Source organism: Rhinatrema bivittatum, chromosome 2, assembly GCF_901001135.1.
Source record: "Rhinatrema bivittatum chromosome 2, aRhiBiv1.1, whole genome shotgun sequence".
Taxonomy (NCBI): Eukaryota; Metazoa; Chordata; class Amphibia; order Gymnophiona; family Rhinatrematidae; genus Rhinatrema; species Rhinatrema bivittatum.
This window is the reverse complement of record NC_042616.1, coordinates 459,618,330-459,636,308: the sequence shown is the minus strand read 5'-3', so window position 1 is coordinate 459,636,308 and position 17,979 is coordinate 459,618,330. Positions and strand designations below refer to the sequence as shown.

The 17,979-nt window shown below is 45.2% G+C and overlaps 1 protein-coding gene across 4 annotated transcripts in view; it reads right to left on the bottom strand.

The window, feature by feature from the left end:
- The window catches only part of EP300 (E1A binding protein p300), a 466,384-nt gene that overhangs the window by 394,795 nt on the left and 53,610 nt on the right, over positions 1-17,979 (bottom strand). For all 4 annotated transcript variants that reach the window (XM_029590455.1, XM_029590457.1, XM_029590456.1 and 1 more), the window contains exon 2: positions 11,993-12,636. In XM_029590455.1, the coding sequence (XP_029446315.1) occupies positions 11,993-12,636 (644 nt within the window). The remainder of the gene's footprint in view (positions 1-11,992; positions 12,637-17,979) is intronic.

Sequence of the window (17,979 nt, the reverse complement as noted above, 5' to 3'; positions counted from 1 at the left end):
ATCTCCTGCCACCCCCATTCTTTAGTTTAAATGCCTAATATATGATCTGAATTTCTTACTTAGCATCCTCCTTCCTGCTACAGACAAATGTAGGCCATCCTTTCCATAAAGCCTTTTACTGTTCCATACACGACCCCAGCCTCCAGTGTATCCAAAATCACTTTCTGTACACCATGTTTTGAGCCAGGAATTGAAATTATCTATATGGCATAGCTTCTCATTTCCATTTCCATGAACAGGTAGTACTTCCTAAAAGGCAACAGTCTTTGTAGTGTGTCTTACCTTTCCTAGATTTTGGAAATCTTTTTGTACTTCAAAGTTCCTACTTTCTTTTTCAATGACTTGGACTATCTGGTTTGCATTTCTTTCTACTAGCTGTGGATCCTGGAAGGCATTTAACTGTTGTGAGAACCAGATCATTAGAACCTTTGTGCAAAGAGCATACAAGCCCGTAGCTCCCTTGCTTGTTTATATAAAACATGGCTACTAGACTGTCTGCCTGGATCAAGATTCTCTTGTCAGAGAGCAGGTAGAAGAAAGCTCAGCACATATCGGATGTCTCATAGCTCCAGAAGGTTAATCTGAAGATGACTTTCTGCTTTGGAACACACTCCAAGTTTCACAATCTCTGGTGGAAGCATTGGTAGACCGTATTCTTGATATGTTGGAATTCTCAGGAATTCTAGGACAAGAAACTTTGGGTTCATCCACTACTGCAGAGATGCACATAACACATGAGACAAGGATTGCTGATGAGACAGCGGATGGAACATTTGATCCCACTAATCCTTGAGTGCAATGAAGATACAATTAAGCTCTGGAATTCATTGCCAATGGATGTGGTTAAGGCAATTAGCGTAGCTTGGTTTAAAAAAAATTTGGATGAGTTCCTAGAGGAGAACTCCATTAACTGTTATTAACCAAGTATACTTGGGGAATAGCCACTAATTATCACTGTGCAATAGCAGCATGGGATCTATTTACTGTTGGGATCTTGCCAGGTATGTGTGACCTGGATTGCCACTACTGGAAATACCACCAGGCTTGATTGACCATCAGTCTGACCCAGTATGGCAATTCTTATGTTCTTATGAAGGCAAACAAGAGGAACTACATGAACTGCCATGCAACTCAGAACAGGGATCAACCTTGTTTCATATGGTCCCACTGCAGAAGAGATCTTGTAAGGCCCACTAAGGTCCCCACTCTCTCGATTGGCAGAAAGGCTTTCTCCTGAAACTGGCTCCTCTGGGATGGGATCAAATTGGATTTTGGAAAATTAAATCTCAGGGCTAAAGAACCTGAACCATCATGCAGCAGGACCTTACACTAACTAATCATCCAGCTAAGAGAACAAATTCAATTTCCATAGCTGTGCCTCTATGACTAGAATTCCATACCACACTATCAAGGATGGACCAACTATGACCTACAGCTGTAGAAGAGATGCTATCCACAGCTATAGCTGAGCTGACTGGTAGGGTCAAATCAGGATTCCAATGTCCGCAATTCAGGGGACAGCACAAAAAGTGCAAGCAGTAGCAAAACTTCAATTCTCTGTACCCACTTGTCCTTTGTGATGCAGCCCCATCCTGGCTAGGACTGGACATTTCCACCCACTAGAGGAAGTGGGCATCAAACATGCCCCAAGCTTAATCTGAAGTTGTTGTTGAGCCTAAGGATGTCACCTTTCCCTCTACCAAACAGAAAAGAGTTGCTAAGGATGAAGAGGAGGAACTCATTGCCTCTGGAAAGAGCGGAATGGTGGTCTTTAATTTAAAAAAAAAAAAGCCCACTTATACGAGAAGTCTAAATGCCTGATGTGGTGGGCTGGTCTTCCAGGACTGCAGAGTGAACTGATGCTTCTTGACCAATACTATCTCCTGTACACTGCCCAACTCCGCTTTTCAGAAGACATATGCCAGGCAAACAAACATTTTTCCAGAACCAAGCAAGCCTCCTGGCTCCAATGAGCACTGCTTAAATACTGGCCATGGTATCAACAGCTCAATGGATCAGTTTACTACACTCCAAATCTGCCAAATTACACTGGAACTCAGCTTGACAAGAATGTCCCAAGTCCGCCAGAGGTTTAAGCTTCTGCACACATTAGTGCAAGTACTGCACCATGAAAAACTGGTGGGCCACAAACCTAGCACTGAGCACTGACCCCTGAAAGATCATGCTCCCAAAAGAATCGATGGGCTTTCTGGCCATTCTCAAGAAGCATGTTAGAATGCTCCCTAAAGCATTTTATATTTTTCAAAGCCAACACTACCAACATTGTGTGATGCAGAAGCTAGACTACACCAAATCTCTGATAAGTGGACTCTACTTCAAATCAGTCTTGCACACCACAAGCAACCAAGATTGGGGTGGGAGCTGCCACATCCTCAGCTGGAGGTCCTATAACAGGCTGTAGATTGGAACAGAAGCATTTTCCAATGGGGGCTGGTTGAACTGCAGCAACTAGAAACAATTGTTCTTGGATCTTCTTTAGGTTAATGGCCAACAAACTCACCATCTTCTCCAGAAGCCAACAATAAAGCTAAATTGCTTACCTGTAACAGGTGATCTCCGAAGACAGCAGGATGTCAGTCCTCACAAGTGGGTGACATCAGTTTCCAGACCTTTAACTGAGCCTCACTGAGCAGGATCACATAAGCAGTATACCCCGCATCCAAGTGGGATCCCCTCAGTCTTATCACAGAAGAGAAATAAAAATGAGAACACACTTAGTGGGAACCCAATTCCGCAGGGTGGCGGGGGTGGGGTGGGGTTTCCATGAGGACAAACATCCTGCTATCCTTGGAGAACACCTATTACAGGTACGTATCCTCTCTCTGACAACTAGGATGACAGTCCTCACACATGGCTGAATCCCTAGCTAAAGAGGTTGCCCGCCCCCCCCTCCCCCCAACATAAAAGGGGACCAACAAAACACCAAATTAAGTTCCATCTTAACCAGTCCTTCGCCTGCCAACATTTTTTTCCTAGACCCTATTCGCACCAAGGTGAACAAGCCCTGCACATTTTGGACTGTAAAAGAGCCTTAGCCTTCTATCAGGAGTCGATAGAAGCCCATAGACAGTTCACCCAACTTTGTATTTCTTTTGATCAGAACAGGTTGGGTATTGCCGTTGCCAGTCACTCTTGAATTGGCTAGTAGACTGCATTTCCTTCTGTTATGCCCAGGCAGGGCTGCATCTTGGGGGCCATGTCAAGGGTCATTCTATTTGAGCCATGATGGCGTTGGAGGCCCACTTGCAAGCAAACCCTAATATACAAGGGTGAGTTGTGGAGTTTCATCCACTCATTCACATCACATTACTGTCTGGATAGGGATGGCCCATGTGACAATAGGTTTGGCCAAGCTGTCCTTCGGAACTTGCTTGAGGTATAGAACCCAACTGTGTTCCCACCTAGTGCCCGTTCTTTCTTTTCAGGTTGCCCCACCCCCCACCAAAAAAGCCAGAACATTTAGGTACACAAACTATCTAGCACTATGGAGCTTCTCTGCACCATGGAGGAAGCCTCCGTCTATGCCAAAGAACTCCTTACTAATGAGATCAAAGGCATCCTTCTCGGCTGAGTCTAGCAGAGCACTGTGCCAACAGCACCATTTTCTTCAGCACTAAGGAAGTTGGCCCTGGAGGGGATCCCTCATGCAATTTAGATATTCTCCTTGACACCTCCTTCCTGAACCTTAGGCTTCTGCACCGAGCTTGAACCTTAACCATGGCGGATCCCTGAGATGGCACCAACTGGTTGGGGGGGGGGGAGGTGGGAGAAAGCTTTCCCAACATACCTGTGGGATGAGGAACAGACTCCTAATGTGCTTCTTGTGGTGCCAGGAACACAAAGAAGCCTCACTCTGGGCGATAAGAGGGGCTGTACTGCCCACTGTTGTGCCAAGGCTTCTGGTATTTCCTCCATCTTCCATAGAACTAAATCACCTGCAGGGACATTCTGCCCCAACTAGCTGTGTCCAGGCCAAGCAGAGTTTGCAAATGGCGTGAGTGTCCATGATGAACATGTGGCACCCACACATGCAGGCCTTGACCCCCTTGACAAGGGTCTTCTTGGATTTAGACTTCTTTTCCACTCAATTTCTTCTTTTTTTTTTTTTTTGGAGGTAGAATTTAAAAGTCCTTTTTGAGGGGCTACTGAGGTAGCAGCACACAAATTGCAATTTTTCAAACACTAACAAAAACATGAAAAATCTAGAGAAAGAATGAAGCCATACAATAGTGATGAAGACAGATCACAAGGCAGCAGCTGTGCAAGGAAATTCCCACACATGCTCAGAAACACTTCTGAGCGCCAGAGAGCTGGGTCTGTATCAGTGCTGTCTGATGTCGTCGCCCACTGGTTATGGCTGATTTAATGTTGCTTGTCAACAAGAGAAATAAAATGAAACCCAAAGAAAAAAAGAAAACGCAAATACTGGCCCCATCTGACCTGCTTCCGGCGGCTGAAATCCAGCTCTGCTCATTTTTAGAAGCAGTTATGAGTCACCAAAAGCGTTTCTAGTCTATCAGATTTGGCACTGAAAAGTGCTTACATTTATTCCTGAAACATTTTGCCTCCTACAATAGTTTGCTACCCACAATACACAAACTGAAATAGAGTTTTAGCATCATCGAGCACTGCAGAGCTGGACTCATTCATTGAGTAAACTGGAACCTTAACATGTTCAGATACCTTTTATTGGCGAGGAATATCCAAAGATTCTCACTGCACAGCAGTTTGACTAAATTCAGCTTTAACTACAAGTTTAGAGGCTAATGTACTAAGATGTGAGTTAAAAATGTGCTTAACTTTATCACACATTTTCTTTACTTACCCTACAGAAAGATTTAACTCCAAATGCAGAAATTAAAAGAAAAAAAATGCACTAATCCAAAAATGTGCATTAAATGCTCAGCGCACATAACATGATTTATGCATATAAATCATATTTTCGGTACTTAAAATATGGATTTATACACAAACTTTTGTACACAGAAAACATTGCGAGCCCAATTCATTTTAAGCACAGGAAACATGATCTGGGAACAAATTTTCTGTGAGAAATCCCAAGTACAGGACTCTACATCACAAACACTGGCCCCTTAAACTTTACTCCACCTCTGACCAGGAGTTAAATTTTGAGGGTTAAGAAAATCTCTGCATTAGGGAGAGCCGGGGGGAGGCGGGGTGAGCATGGGGGTATGTAATAGCTAATACCTTCAATAGCATGAGATTTGCATGCAAGGGTTCTAACTAGTATGTGCAGCTTTACACACTTTTTGGGCGCAAAACACCTTGCTACATCAAGAGTAAAGTCTGAAAACAAAAAAACGTGCACAGTTGCAGGTAAAACTGTGTGCTCTGTCAAGTGCACGTTATTACATTGGACACATAATTAGGTACCCCAATGTCTATCTGGAAAACAAGGTTTCATGGATTTTATAATTTAGGCAAAGTTAATTAAGCCTTCTAAAATCCTGTAGCTCAACTATTATACAATAAGTCTTGCACCAAAATAAGACATTTAAAAATGTTATACAGTCTTTGAAATACACCATGGCAATCCTTAAGAATACCAAGGTCGCAAATCGTGAGTGTCCCTCTGCACATGAAATTGCAGTATATAGTCACCCTACACCTAGGTCATTTCTTCAGGTGACTACTAAAGAAGAACTTGTAGGAGCTCAAAAGCTCATAATAATAATGAAGAAATTACTTACCTGATAACTTAATTTTCCTTAGTGTAGACAGATGGACTCAGGACCAATGGGTATTAGTCTCCCATCTGCTAGCAGAAGAGCACAAGTCAGATTTCAAAGCTGACATCACTGTAGATATGCCCCTGCAGTAACCTCAGCTTTTCAGTATTCTCTTCGAAAAGCCATTGTGGATATATCTTTGCTTAAATAACGATTAAACTTGAGTAAAACTTGAACTGGTTCAACCAATTTCCAAACTGGAGACCGCCAGTGCACTCAACCAATTAATGCTGACACCGGACAAACTTGGGTGTCGAACTAGGGGTAGGTAGCGGCTTACCCGTATTTGCTTAGTCTCAAGGTTTGTTATCCGAGGTTCTCCTTTTTCGGGGCAGCCGTGGGCGGGATGCTGAGTCCATTTGTCTACACTAAGGAAAATGAAATTATCAGGTAAGTAATTTCTCCATTTCCTAGCGTGTAGCCAGATGGACTCAGGACCAATGGGATGTACAAAAGCTACTCCCGGACAGGGTGGGAGGCTGCCCGTGGTCCACTTAATACTGCCCTTGCGAAGGCTGCGTTTTCCCGGGCCTGAACATCCAGGTGGTAGAAACTGGAAAAGGTGTGCATGGATGACCAAGTCGCCGCCCGACAGATCTCGGCGGGCGACAGCAGCTTGGTTTCTGCCCAGGAGACTGCCTGGGCCCTCGTAGAATGAGCCTTAACCTGTAGAGGTAAGGGCTTTCCTGCCTCTATGTAGGCTGCCTTGATTACTTCTTTGATCCAGCGAGCTATGGTCGCCCGCAAGGCCGCTTCTCCTTGTTTCTTCCCACTGTGAATAACGAACAAGCGATCCATTTTGCGCACCGCTTCAGATCTTTCCAGATATCGCACCAGGAGTCTGCCAACATTCAGAGTCCTTATGTTCATCTGGAGCTGGTAGCAAGATGGTTTGGTTAAAGTGAAACTCGGAAACCACTTTCGGAAGGAAGGAGGGGACAGTGCACAGTTGTATGGTTCCAGGTGTGAACCTAAGGAACGGTTCCCGACAGAATAGAGCCTGTAGTTTCGAGATGCGATGAGCTGAACATATTGCCACCAGGAATGCTGTTTTAATGTTAAGAGGCGTAGGGACAGACGGCGTGTTGGTCTGAAGGAAGCCCCAGCTAGGAAGTCTAATACTAGATTGAGATTTCAGAGAGGCACCGGCCACTTTAGGGGTGGTCGTTTAACCCCTTTCAGTAAGCAGGACAAGTCCGGATGGTTTGATAGCTGGATACGTCCACTTCTGCTCTGAAGCAAGCCAGAGCGGCTACTTGGACCTTGAGGGAGTTGAGTGACAACCCCTTCTTCATATCGTCCTGTAGGAAACTCCAGAATCATGGGAATCTTGGCTGTCCACAGGAGGATTCAGTGGTCCTTACACCAGGCTTTGAATACTCTTCAGATCCGTATATGTCAGGGATGTGGAGAACTTGCGTGCTCGGAGAAGGGTGTCAATCACGGCCTTTGAGTAACCGCGCTTCTTCAGGCGAGTCCTCTCAAGGGCCAGAACATAAGAGAGAATTGAAACGGATCTTTGTGGAGAATAGGGCCCTGCCGGAGAAGGTCCCTGTGTAGAGGTAGGCACAGAGGGTTCCCTGCAAGAAGTCTTTGCATGTCTGCGTACCATGGTCGTCTTTGCCAATCCGGGGCTGCTACTAGAACTAGTCCCCTGTGATGTTCTATTTTGCGGATGACCCTGCCCAGTAGTGGCCATGGGGAGAAGACGTACAGTAAGTCTTCCTCTGGCCAAGTCTGGGCGAGAGCATCGATTCCTTGGGATTGCAGCTCTCATCTGCGGCTGAAGAACCTGGTGACATGGGCACAGATGGGTGGGCCAGTAGGTCCATGGCTGGGAGGCTCCAGCGATTTACTATCAGTTGGGAGGCTGTGGTCGACAGCGTCCATTCCCTCTCTGCTGAGGAAGTCTGCAGAGATGTCTTTTCCTGTGATGTGGGAGGCAGAGATCCCTTGTAGGTTTATCGCCGCCCATGTCATGAGAGGGTCTACCTCCAGAGACACCTGCTAGCTCTTGGTTCCTCCCTGGCGGTTGATGTAAGCAACAGTTGTCGCGTCGTCCGACATTACTCGAATCTCTTTGCCTCGGAGTCTGTGGCTGAATCGCAGGCACGCTAGTCTGATTGCTCGAGCTTCCAGGCGGTTTATAATCCATTCCACCTCTAACTTATTCCATTGTCCCTGGGCCGTCAGTTCCTGACAGTGGGCTCCCCACCCTCGCAGGCTCGCATCAGTGGTGAGCAAGATCCAGTTCGGTGGGGATAGGCTTATTCCTCTGCTTAGGTGGTCTTCATGTAGCCACCACTGAAGCTGAGAACAAACCTCTGCTGGTAATTGGAGGCAAATTGAGTAGTCCTGGGACAGCGTGTTCCATCATGACAGTAAGGAGCGCTGGAGTGGTCGCATATGGGCCCTTGCCCAAGGCACGACTTCCAGGGTTGATGCCATGAGGCCGAGGAGATTGACCAATGCAAACCCCGAGGTATGGGACTATCGTAATTATTCCAGTTTCCTTCTCCTCGGGGGAGGAAGGAAGACTTTGCTCTGTTTGGTGTCGAAACGGGCCCCCAGATACTCTAGCAATTGAGAGGGCTGCAGACTGCTCTTGCCCATGTTCACGACCCAACTAAGTTCCTGCAGTAGGATCTTGACTCTGCTGGTCACCTGCCGGCTCTCTTCCGTTTGCCCTGATTAGCCAATCATCCAGGTAAGGGTGTACCAAGATCCCTTCTTTCCTCAGTGTTGCCGCCACGACCTCCATGATTTTGGTGAAGGTTCTGGGGGCGGTTGCTAGGCCAAAGGATACTGATCGGAACTGGTAATGACGACCCAGTATAGCAAAGCGTAGGAAGCGCTGGTGATCCTGATGGACTGGGATGTGAATGTAGACTTCGAAAAGGTCGAGGAAGGTAAGAAACTCTCCCGGTTGTATTACTATTTTTACGGAGTGAAGAGTTTCCATGTGAAAGTGTAGAACCCGCAGATGACTGTTGACGTTGAGGTCCAAGGTAGGCCGGAAAGATCCTTCATTCTTGGGAACGATAAAATAGATGGAATAGCGCCCCGTATTTTGTTGGGGTGTGGGAACCGAGTTATTGCCTTCAGACTGAGTAGTCTCAGAGTGGTTTCTACTGCCAGTCTCTTGGAATGGGAGTGGCAGGGTAACATCATAAATTTGTCTCAAGGGATGCTGCAGAACTCCAGAGAGTAACCTTCTCGAATGATGTTTAGAACCCATTTGTCAGACGTTATCTCGACCCATCTTTGGTAGAAGAGGGCAAGTCGACCCCCTATATCCTCTTCCTGTGGATGGGTCGGCCAATTCTCATTGTGGAGCACAGCTGGAGCCTGCCCCCGGGCCTGCTCCCCTCTTGGTCTGTCTATTCCGAAAGGGCTGGGACCTTCCGGAGGGACGAGGTGCCTGGAACTGCGAGTTCTGAGGGTCTAAAGCGCTGCGATCCTCTTCCCTTGGTTCTTCTGGGGGAAGGATGCTGAGATCTTCCGGTAGCCAAGACACTGGGAATTCATCCCATTTGCTGGCTAACTTCTCCAATTCGTTTCTGAACAAGAGAGATCCTTTAAAAGGCATTCTTGTGAGATTTGCTTTAAATGTCGCATCTGCAGACCAATTCCGTAGCCATAGTTGTCTTCTGACTGCCACTACCGAGGCAACACCCCTGGCTGAGGTGCGCACCAGGTCTGAGCTTGCGTCCGTGAGGAAGGCTGCTGCAGGTTCCATCATCTCACTGGTATACGTTCTGGAGTTATTTGCCTCCCTCGAGAGGAGCAAACAGAACGTGCCACCAGTGCGCAGCAGGAAGCAATCTGCAGTGTCATTGCTGTTGCGAAGGCCTGCTTAAGGATGGATTCCAATCGTCTGTCCTGAGTGTCCTTCAATGCAGCCCCCTACCTCAACAGAAACGGTTGCTCGCTTTGAGACGGCACAGACCATAGCATCCACGTTCAGGAAACGCAGGCGTTCCTTGGTCGCTGATTCTAGAGGGTATAGGGCTTCAAAGGCCTGATCCCCTTTGAAACTGGCCTCCGGGGCATCCCATTTCAGGTCAATCAGTTCCTGGATGGCTTCCCATCACTGGAAAGTAGCATGAGGCCTTACGAAGGGACACCAAGATGGGTTCTTCTTTGGTTCCGCCATAGGGTCCGTGCCAGGAATACACAGCGTCTTCAGAGTCTGGGAAACAAGGGCTGGCAATTCACTCTTGTGGAAGAAGCAAAGCATGGTTCAGTATGGCTCCATTCCTAGAGGGATTTCTCCTTCTTCAAGGAGTCACTCTCATCATCTGAGGTGTCTGGGTCCCTGTTAGGGAAGTTCTTGGTTAGGCGAGGCATGTCTCGAGGCATCCGAGCAGGGCCGGGAGTATCTCGTGCTTCCGGCAGGGGTTGAGACTGGTGTGCAGCTGGGGCTGATTGTGCCTGAACGAAGGCTTGCAGCTCTTGAAAAACTCCAACCAGAAGAAGGTCCCTGGGTCCATGTTAATCCCAGCCGGAGTAGGAGCCCCAGAGGTACCCTCCTGTGGGGAAGCCATCTCGGAGATGCATAGGTCCAGGGAGCTATCAGTAGTTCCAGAACCATCTCCCAACAGTAAGGGACCAGGCTTTGGTTTCCCCTGGGCTTCTTTGCAATGTTGACACAGGCAGGACTCCAATTCAGGCTGCGCAGCTTTTATGTGGCAGTCTGTGCAAAGAGTGCCTTCTGGCCTTCTTGGGCACCAGAGTGCCATTGTCTGTGTGTGCGCGGGGTGCACTCAGTTGTGCGCGCTGGGTGCACTCAGTTGTGCACGCGCGCGAGGCGCATCGACCACCCGGCCTGCCCCGCCGAGAAGATAGCACAGACAACCCCCGCAGGTAAGATGGCGCCCACCGAGGGGGTCTCCACGTGTGGACCCTTGCACCGGATCGGGGCCTAGCCTAACCAAGGCTGCTCAACCTGATCCGTGCTCCCTTCTAACCTCGCTGGGAAGGATGCGGTACAGCAATCCGAGCTGTGGAGAACGGAGACCTGAATTTAAAGATTTTTTTCTTACCTGGTCTCAGCGCCTACCGATCGTGTGACGGACGGTCTCCAGCTGCAAGAGGAGAGGGAATTACCTTCACCACCGTGCTCATTTCTGCACCCACTGTCTTTCAGCCACACTGGGGGGCTAAGTCCAAGCCGGGAACCGGCTACCGGACCAAGGCACACCTCTGAGGGATATCTGAGATCAACCTCAGGAATTCTTGACTGGGAGAGGGACCCTTAGGTATCACCGCAGGAGAGCGGGGCTCGATCTTCCTTAAGGTAAATTTTGTTTCTTCTCTGCTATAATTCTTAACACTATTCTAGTGTGTGGAATAGTGTCTGCATCTGCTAGGAGATGGAGAGATACTGAAGAGCTGAGGTTACTGCAGGGGTATATGTAGAGTGACATCAGTTTTGAAATCTGACTGTCTCCCATCTGCTAGCAGAAGAGCACAATAGCCATTGGTCCTGAGTCCATCTGGCTACATGCTAGGAAATCAAACATTCAGAATTTTTATGATGGTCCAGTAATAGGCAATTTAGAAAGATACCTAATAAATCTACTAAAGTTATGTTTACAACAAAAGAATACCTATGTACACTAACACTTAAGTTTAACTTGGAAAAAACTTTGATAAAGTGTCCATTCTGGACCAATCTGAGCAAGAGCTGAGCAAAGATGAAAGCTTGATTTTTCTAGAAAATCATTATGGGTACTCTAGTAAGAAAAACATATTCAGTTGCTCTATAGTTGCTCTACAGTTGATTTTTTTGCCATAATGCCAACAGTTGGAAAACGTATAATTACTTCAGCAGTATACCGAATACAAAACTCAAAGCAGCTAGAATCAAGGTGACCAATTAGAAACTCTACACAGCATCAGTTCTTGTATTGTTTTTATTGAGTCACAGAAGCAATGGAAAGGAATGAAACATTTCCATTTGTTTACTCTGCTCATTTCCTAGGTTTAACATTAGATTTCTCTTTAAGAAACAGCAGCTAGAACTTGAAATTAAGACATGGCAACCTCCTTTTTCTTATCTTGAAGTGCCACTTTTAAAAACGGTTTAGCAGCACTGAAAATGGAATCTAGGAATCATGATCACCTATCACATAACATGCAACATAGAGACCTCAAAGATTCTAAGCTCCAATTTTGTTTACAAAGCAAGTGACAAACAAGTTAATTAGCTTGCTTACCTTGCCCATGGCAGTAGGTTGCGGGCCACGCAATCCTGCCTGTCCTCCCATCTGAGGCGAGCCCTGCTGTAGTGTCTCTGCCAGCAGGTTACCAGCACCGCCCATTCCTGGGTTGGGATAAGGCATACTGGGCCGCCCCCTTCCAACTCCAATTGAACCATTCAAGACCTGACTCTGCATCATGCTCTGGCCATTCCCAGCAGCCATCATGCCTGGATTCATGGTTGCATTCATGCCTGCTGACATTCCCATGCTGGAGGGGTTGACTGGACTGGACATCATGCTTGCAGTGGACGTGGTATTCATAGACTGTGCCGTGGGGCCTTGGTTTGAACCACCGCCGCCCATGGCCATACTGGGAGAATTCAAACCTGGTTGGGCCATTGGGCTTTTGATCATGTTGTTTAGGAGTCCCATGCCAGGGCTGTTCTGGGGGGGTTGGCCACCAACCCCCATGCTAATGTTGGAGGAGCTTCCTTGCCGGAGCAGTTCAGATAGCTGTTTGTGTTTGGACGCAGCATCTTGGACCATGCTCAAGCTGGTGTGCAGCTGGTTTATATCACCGCCATTAGTTAGCCCAAATTCATTGGAATTGATTAGTTCATCAGGCAAGTCATGTTCCAGATCAAAGAGGGATCCAAAATCTGCAAGTTGAAAAGTGACAAGCATTAGAAATAGCTATTTTCTGTTATTCGTAGCAAATTATTTCTCCTCAAATTACTTCTATGCCATATTAGTGTTTATTTCACTTCCTCACATCAGCTAACCACATAATACATTTATTGCGCTTACTCCCTACTTTCTTAGTAAGAGACACTTTTCTGTCTGCCATGTTAAATGAGCCCTCCCCTCTAGCCATTTTTCAACCCTGGTCTGATTTCACACATCTTTAAACGGCTATTTAAAAAAAAAAAAAAAAAAAAGCCACCTTACTATCACAGCCTGCACTGTTTCCAAATATAGGTACCCCAAGCATTCACATTTCTCGATTAGCAGGGCATCAAAGTTGATGAGTTCAGGTCCTAGGGAAGAAGTATGATAATAGCAAAAAACATTAACATCCCCTGTTGCCTTAGAAAGGCATTGGAGTAAGAGCATTAGTCTTTGAGGAAGTTTCCTTTCCAGGATTCTACAAGTTAAGGTTAGCTTTAGGCAAATTCATTTCAAAGAGATGTGTTATGGGGTCTAGCATAACTATCATTGCTCAGTAAAGCCTGCATAAAATGAAGTGGAGAAAAGATTACAAAGTAGTTCAACTGCTATTGCACAAAGTCAATGTCGGAAAGAGAATTAGAGTTCAGTCAAATTCTCAAAGAACCAGTACCAAGCATAAGCAAACTAAGTAACTCTTGAATTTCAAGCAGCTCAAAGGGGCTACCAAATCACTTTTTATTTTCTCTGCAGACCTCTGCTTTTCCTCCAACATATTATCCGCGATAACACCTAGATCCTTTTCCTGAGTAGTGATTCCTAATATGGAACCTTGCACTGTGTAGCCATAATTTGGGTTACTCTTCCCCAAGTGCATCACTTTGCACTTGCCCACATTAAATTTAATTTGTCATTTGCATGTCCAGTCTTCTAGTATTGCAATGTTCTCTTGCAATTTTTCACAATCCTCTTGTGATTTAACAACTTTGAATAATTTTGTGTCATCAGCAAATTTGATCGCCTCACTTGTCCCCAATTTCCAAGTCTTAAAAATGAGTCTGAGCACCCTGTTAATGCATTATAGATTTGGGTGTGTTTAAAGAGTGGGAAAGAATTAAAACAAAAACAAAAAAAAAAGTGTCCACAACCACCACCACCCCAATTTCCCACAAGCCTATACAATAAAAGAACCCCAGATGTTCCAACCTCAGCCAGAGATATTCAACTTCCCCTAGATAGCATTCTGTCTGAGATCAGAAGGATCTCAACCAAAGTCTCAGAGAAGGTCCTCCCAGAGGATCAATCAGTTCCCATGCCATTTAGACCCCTATACCTCTCAAATCCATCTGTGACTTCAGACAAGGCCTAGCACCATGGCTAACCACAACATACACTGTACTAACCCAAACCTATTGATCTGTGCTACTTTAAAAGGCTGTGATCAAATCCATTTTGGAGAAACCAGGCAGTGATCCCAGAATAGTCTCTCACTATCACTCAGTGTGCAGCTTCCCTTCCTATCCAAGCTAATGGAAAAAGTGGTCTACTTTCAAATCCTAGACTTCCTAGAGGAGGCCAGCATCCTCCATCCTTACCAATCCAACTTCAGGAAAAGCCACAGAAAGGAATCCATACAGTCTATATGTTGATCAAGCTAGTAACTCCTTCCTAGTCCTACTATATATTTTTTGTTTAAGTCAACTTTTTCATTTGTAGCTAAAGGCAAGTTACAAACAGTGTAGGTACTAGACCTTTCTGCTGCATTTCACATTGTCACAACCTACTCCAGTTACAATGTTTGAAAGACATTAATAATGAGGGCTCTGCTTTTGAATGGTTCAAGTCATTTCCAACCAACTGATTATAGTCCATTTCATGGACCAACAAAATATCCACAGAGTGCTTTCACCAATCCTTTGAATATCTACACCTACTCAATCATAATCTTACAACATCAAATCTCACCTACTTGCCGATGACATCCAATTTTGCATTAAAGCAGGAACTGCACAAACTACACCCAATCACTAATATCAATGACTGTCTCTCTGCAGTACCCTATGGTTTAACAAAAACACAAGGTAAACTCCTTCCAAGCCCAAACTCCTCTGGTTAACTTTACCCTTCTTGTCAAGAACTCCCTTACAACCTAAAGATTCTGTACACAGTTCAGAGGTATATGCTCAACCAGTATCTTACAATGAAACCCACATTTCAGCCGTGGTAAACAGCTCCTTTATTCAGCTATGCAAAACTTGTCTGCTGCGTAACTGCTTCAAGAAATGTGACCCAACTTTCATACAATCACTGATTACCAATTGCATTAACCACCATAATACTCTAGTGCAACATTTACAGACCACAGCAGCTAGACTTATGGTAGAGGCCAAATCTAACAATCATGTTGTACCAATTTTGCATCAGCTGTTCTGGCTCCCAGTTGAGAGCAAGATAAAATGAACACACACTTTGCTTTGTCTTCAAATACATGAATCAAATGGCCCCTGAATCTTTCCGAACTTCTGATCTCCTATACCCCCAATGAGGGAGTTTTGATCCTCCCAACAGGTCTTTCTTTCCACCCCTTGCACTGGCTTCAGCTAGACCAACATGCCCAAACCATACATTCAGCTGCTCTGTCCTTAAAACAGTGGTTCTCAACCTTTTTCCCATTGTGACACACCTGACGGACAATGCTCACATGTGACACACTGCTCACTATAATTCATGGCAGAAAATAAAAGCACAGTATTACTTTTATTGTTAAAAATGACAAGGAAAAAATAAGTACTCTTTCTGAAAATAAATTACATAAATAGTAAACCTCACATACCAGAACAGCATCAGCTTCCAGGACTCAAAATATTAACCACCTGACCTAAGAAAAGGCAACACTGAAAATATTACCCCAGGCCTTAAAACTCTAATACTCCTATTAGGAAAACTGAAGAAGCCAGGCTGCTATAGAGCCCTACACAGAAACTACATGCCAACAGGATACCTCACCTCAGTTACATGTGCAGACCCTCACCTAACAAAGAATAGAGAGACCATAAAGCAGTGGTTCTCAACCCTGTCCTGGGGACCCCCCAGCCAGTCGGGTTTTCATGATATCCACAATGAATATGCATGAGAGAAAATTTGCATGTTATGGAGGCAGTGCATGCAGATTTTCTCTCATGCATATTCATTGTGGATATCATGAAAACCCGACTGGCTGGGGGGTCCCCAGGACAGGGTTGAGAACCACTGCCATAAAGCATATGTGCAAACCAAAACTAAACTGGAAACCACAATAAGCCAGAGACACTGTATGCAGTGCAACAAAGGAAAAAGAGAAACATCACCAGTCCTCAAAACAAATCAAGAAATATAAAATCAATAGCAATAAAACCATGCTAACAAAAAGAAGATACCAAAACAGCTGATGAATGGAATATCCAATAATTAAAAACTTATCAAAAATTGCCAGACAATTTGAAAACAGCAGACAAGTACCCAATAATTAAAAATAAGGATAAAAAAATGCTCTGCTCTCCATACCTGAAAATGTTCAATTTTCAGGTGCCCTGAGATTGTTGTGAATTAGAAGGAATGGGGGGGGTTGCTTGCAACTTTTTCCTCTCAGTTACACACGAGCTCTCTCTCTCTCACTTTCGTAAACATTGAATTACACAATTACACACATGCTCTTACTCACATACATGCTGTCTCTCACACACAGTCTCAAACATGCTCGCTCTCTCTCCACCCACCGAAGAACAATTAGCAGCAGCAACAGCCTCCACTTCCAACCCTTGCGACCTTGAAAAAGGAGATCCATCGGCCGCAGGAGCAGACGTTGCTCCTCTTTTTGCTTCGGGCCATGCTCTTCTCCTCCTTTGGGCTGATGCTACATGCACTTGTATCTATCAGGGTCGCTTTCTTCCAGCGCGCATGGCTGCTGCACACCACTTCCTCTTCCGGGCCACGGGGGATGGGAAGAAGAGACTGTGCTGATAATACTGGTGTTTATTCCAGCTTAACTGCCATGTTCCACCCAGGCTATCAGCATTTTAAGCCCGGGCAGAGGAAGAGTTTTCATCTCGCTGAGAAGCAGTTGGGCCAGCAGGGGACCGGGAAGTGCGGCGACACACTGTCACATCACACCGGATAACCACTACCCTAAAATTATGAAACAAGTTACTTCTAACACTGTGCCTAGAAACTTGTCAGCTCACCTTCTTGATAAAAGTCAAAATATGGTTGTTTTAGTCTGGCCTTCCACTAGACTCACAGCAGAGTCTCATCTAGCACCTGCCCATGCATCCTACAAGGTTTGCTTATAATCAAGCTACTTCTATCCAAATGGTTCTTAATATCCCTCACATAACTGATATTTAAATATATATAGATCTCGAGACAGAGAGAGAGAGACACACACACACACACACAATTTGTACCTAATGCACCCACTTCCTTATTCCTATCTAACATATCCCACATTTATCTAGTTTCCATCTACCTAATAAATGTATAAATCTGCATGCATCCATTACTTACAGCAGTTTACACACTCCTGGAAGAATACACACAGGTTGAGATGGCAACAAAAGGTAGGTATCTACACTTGCACTTGTGCCTTGATTGTAATTAGTGTGTGTACAGTCAATGAGTTTCTTAGCTCTTGAAAAGCACTTGTGCATTTCATCTAGGGCTGAACTGACCTTGATTACTGAAGCATGGGGAAAGCAAAAGAACTGTCAAAGGATCTGCAAGCAAAAGTAGTTCAACTTTATAAATCAGGAAAAGGATAGAAAAAGATACCAAAAGATATCAAAAGATTTGAAAATGCCAGTCAGTACTGTTCAAACTCTGATCAAGAAGTAGAAAATTATGGGTTCAGTTAATACCAAGCCAGACCAAGAAAGATTTCAGACAACTGCCCAAAAAGTTTGATGGGATGCAAAAGAAAAACCACAAGCAAACTTCTAATGAAATAAAGGCTTCCCTGAAACAAAATAGTGTGGGTGTTTCAGCATGCACAATAAAGAGATATTTGAATAAAAATGGACTGCATGGTAGAGTTGCTAGAAAAAAAGCCATTGCTGCACCATTACAAAACACTCCACTTACCATATGCCAAATAGCCCCTAGAGAAGCCTCAAAATTTTTAGAACAAAATAATTTGGAGTGATGAGACCAAAACTGATCTTTATGATCACAACCATAAAAACTATGTTTGGAGAGGAGTCAATACCATCCCTACCATGAAGGATGGAGTTAGGATCTCTGGTTTTCTTTTTTTTTTTGGGGGGGGGGGGGGGGGGGGGGGTGGAGGGAACTACAGCAACACA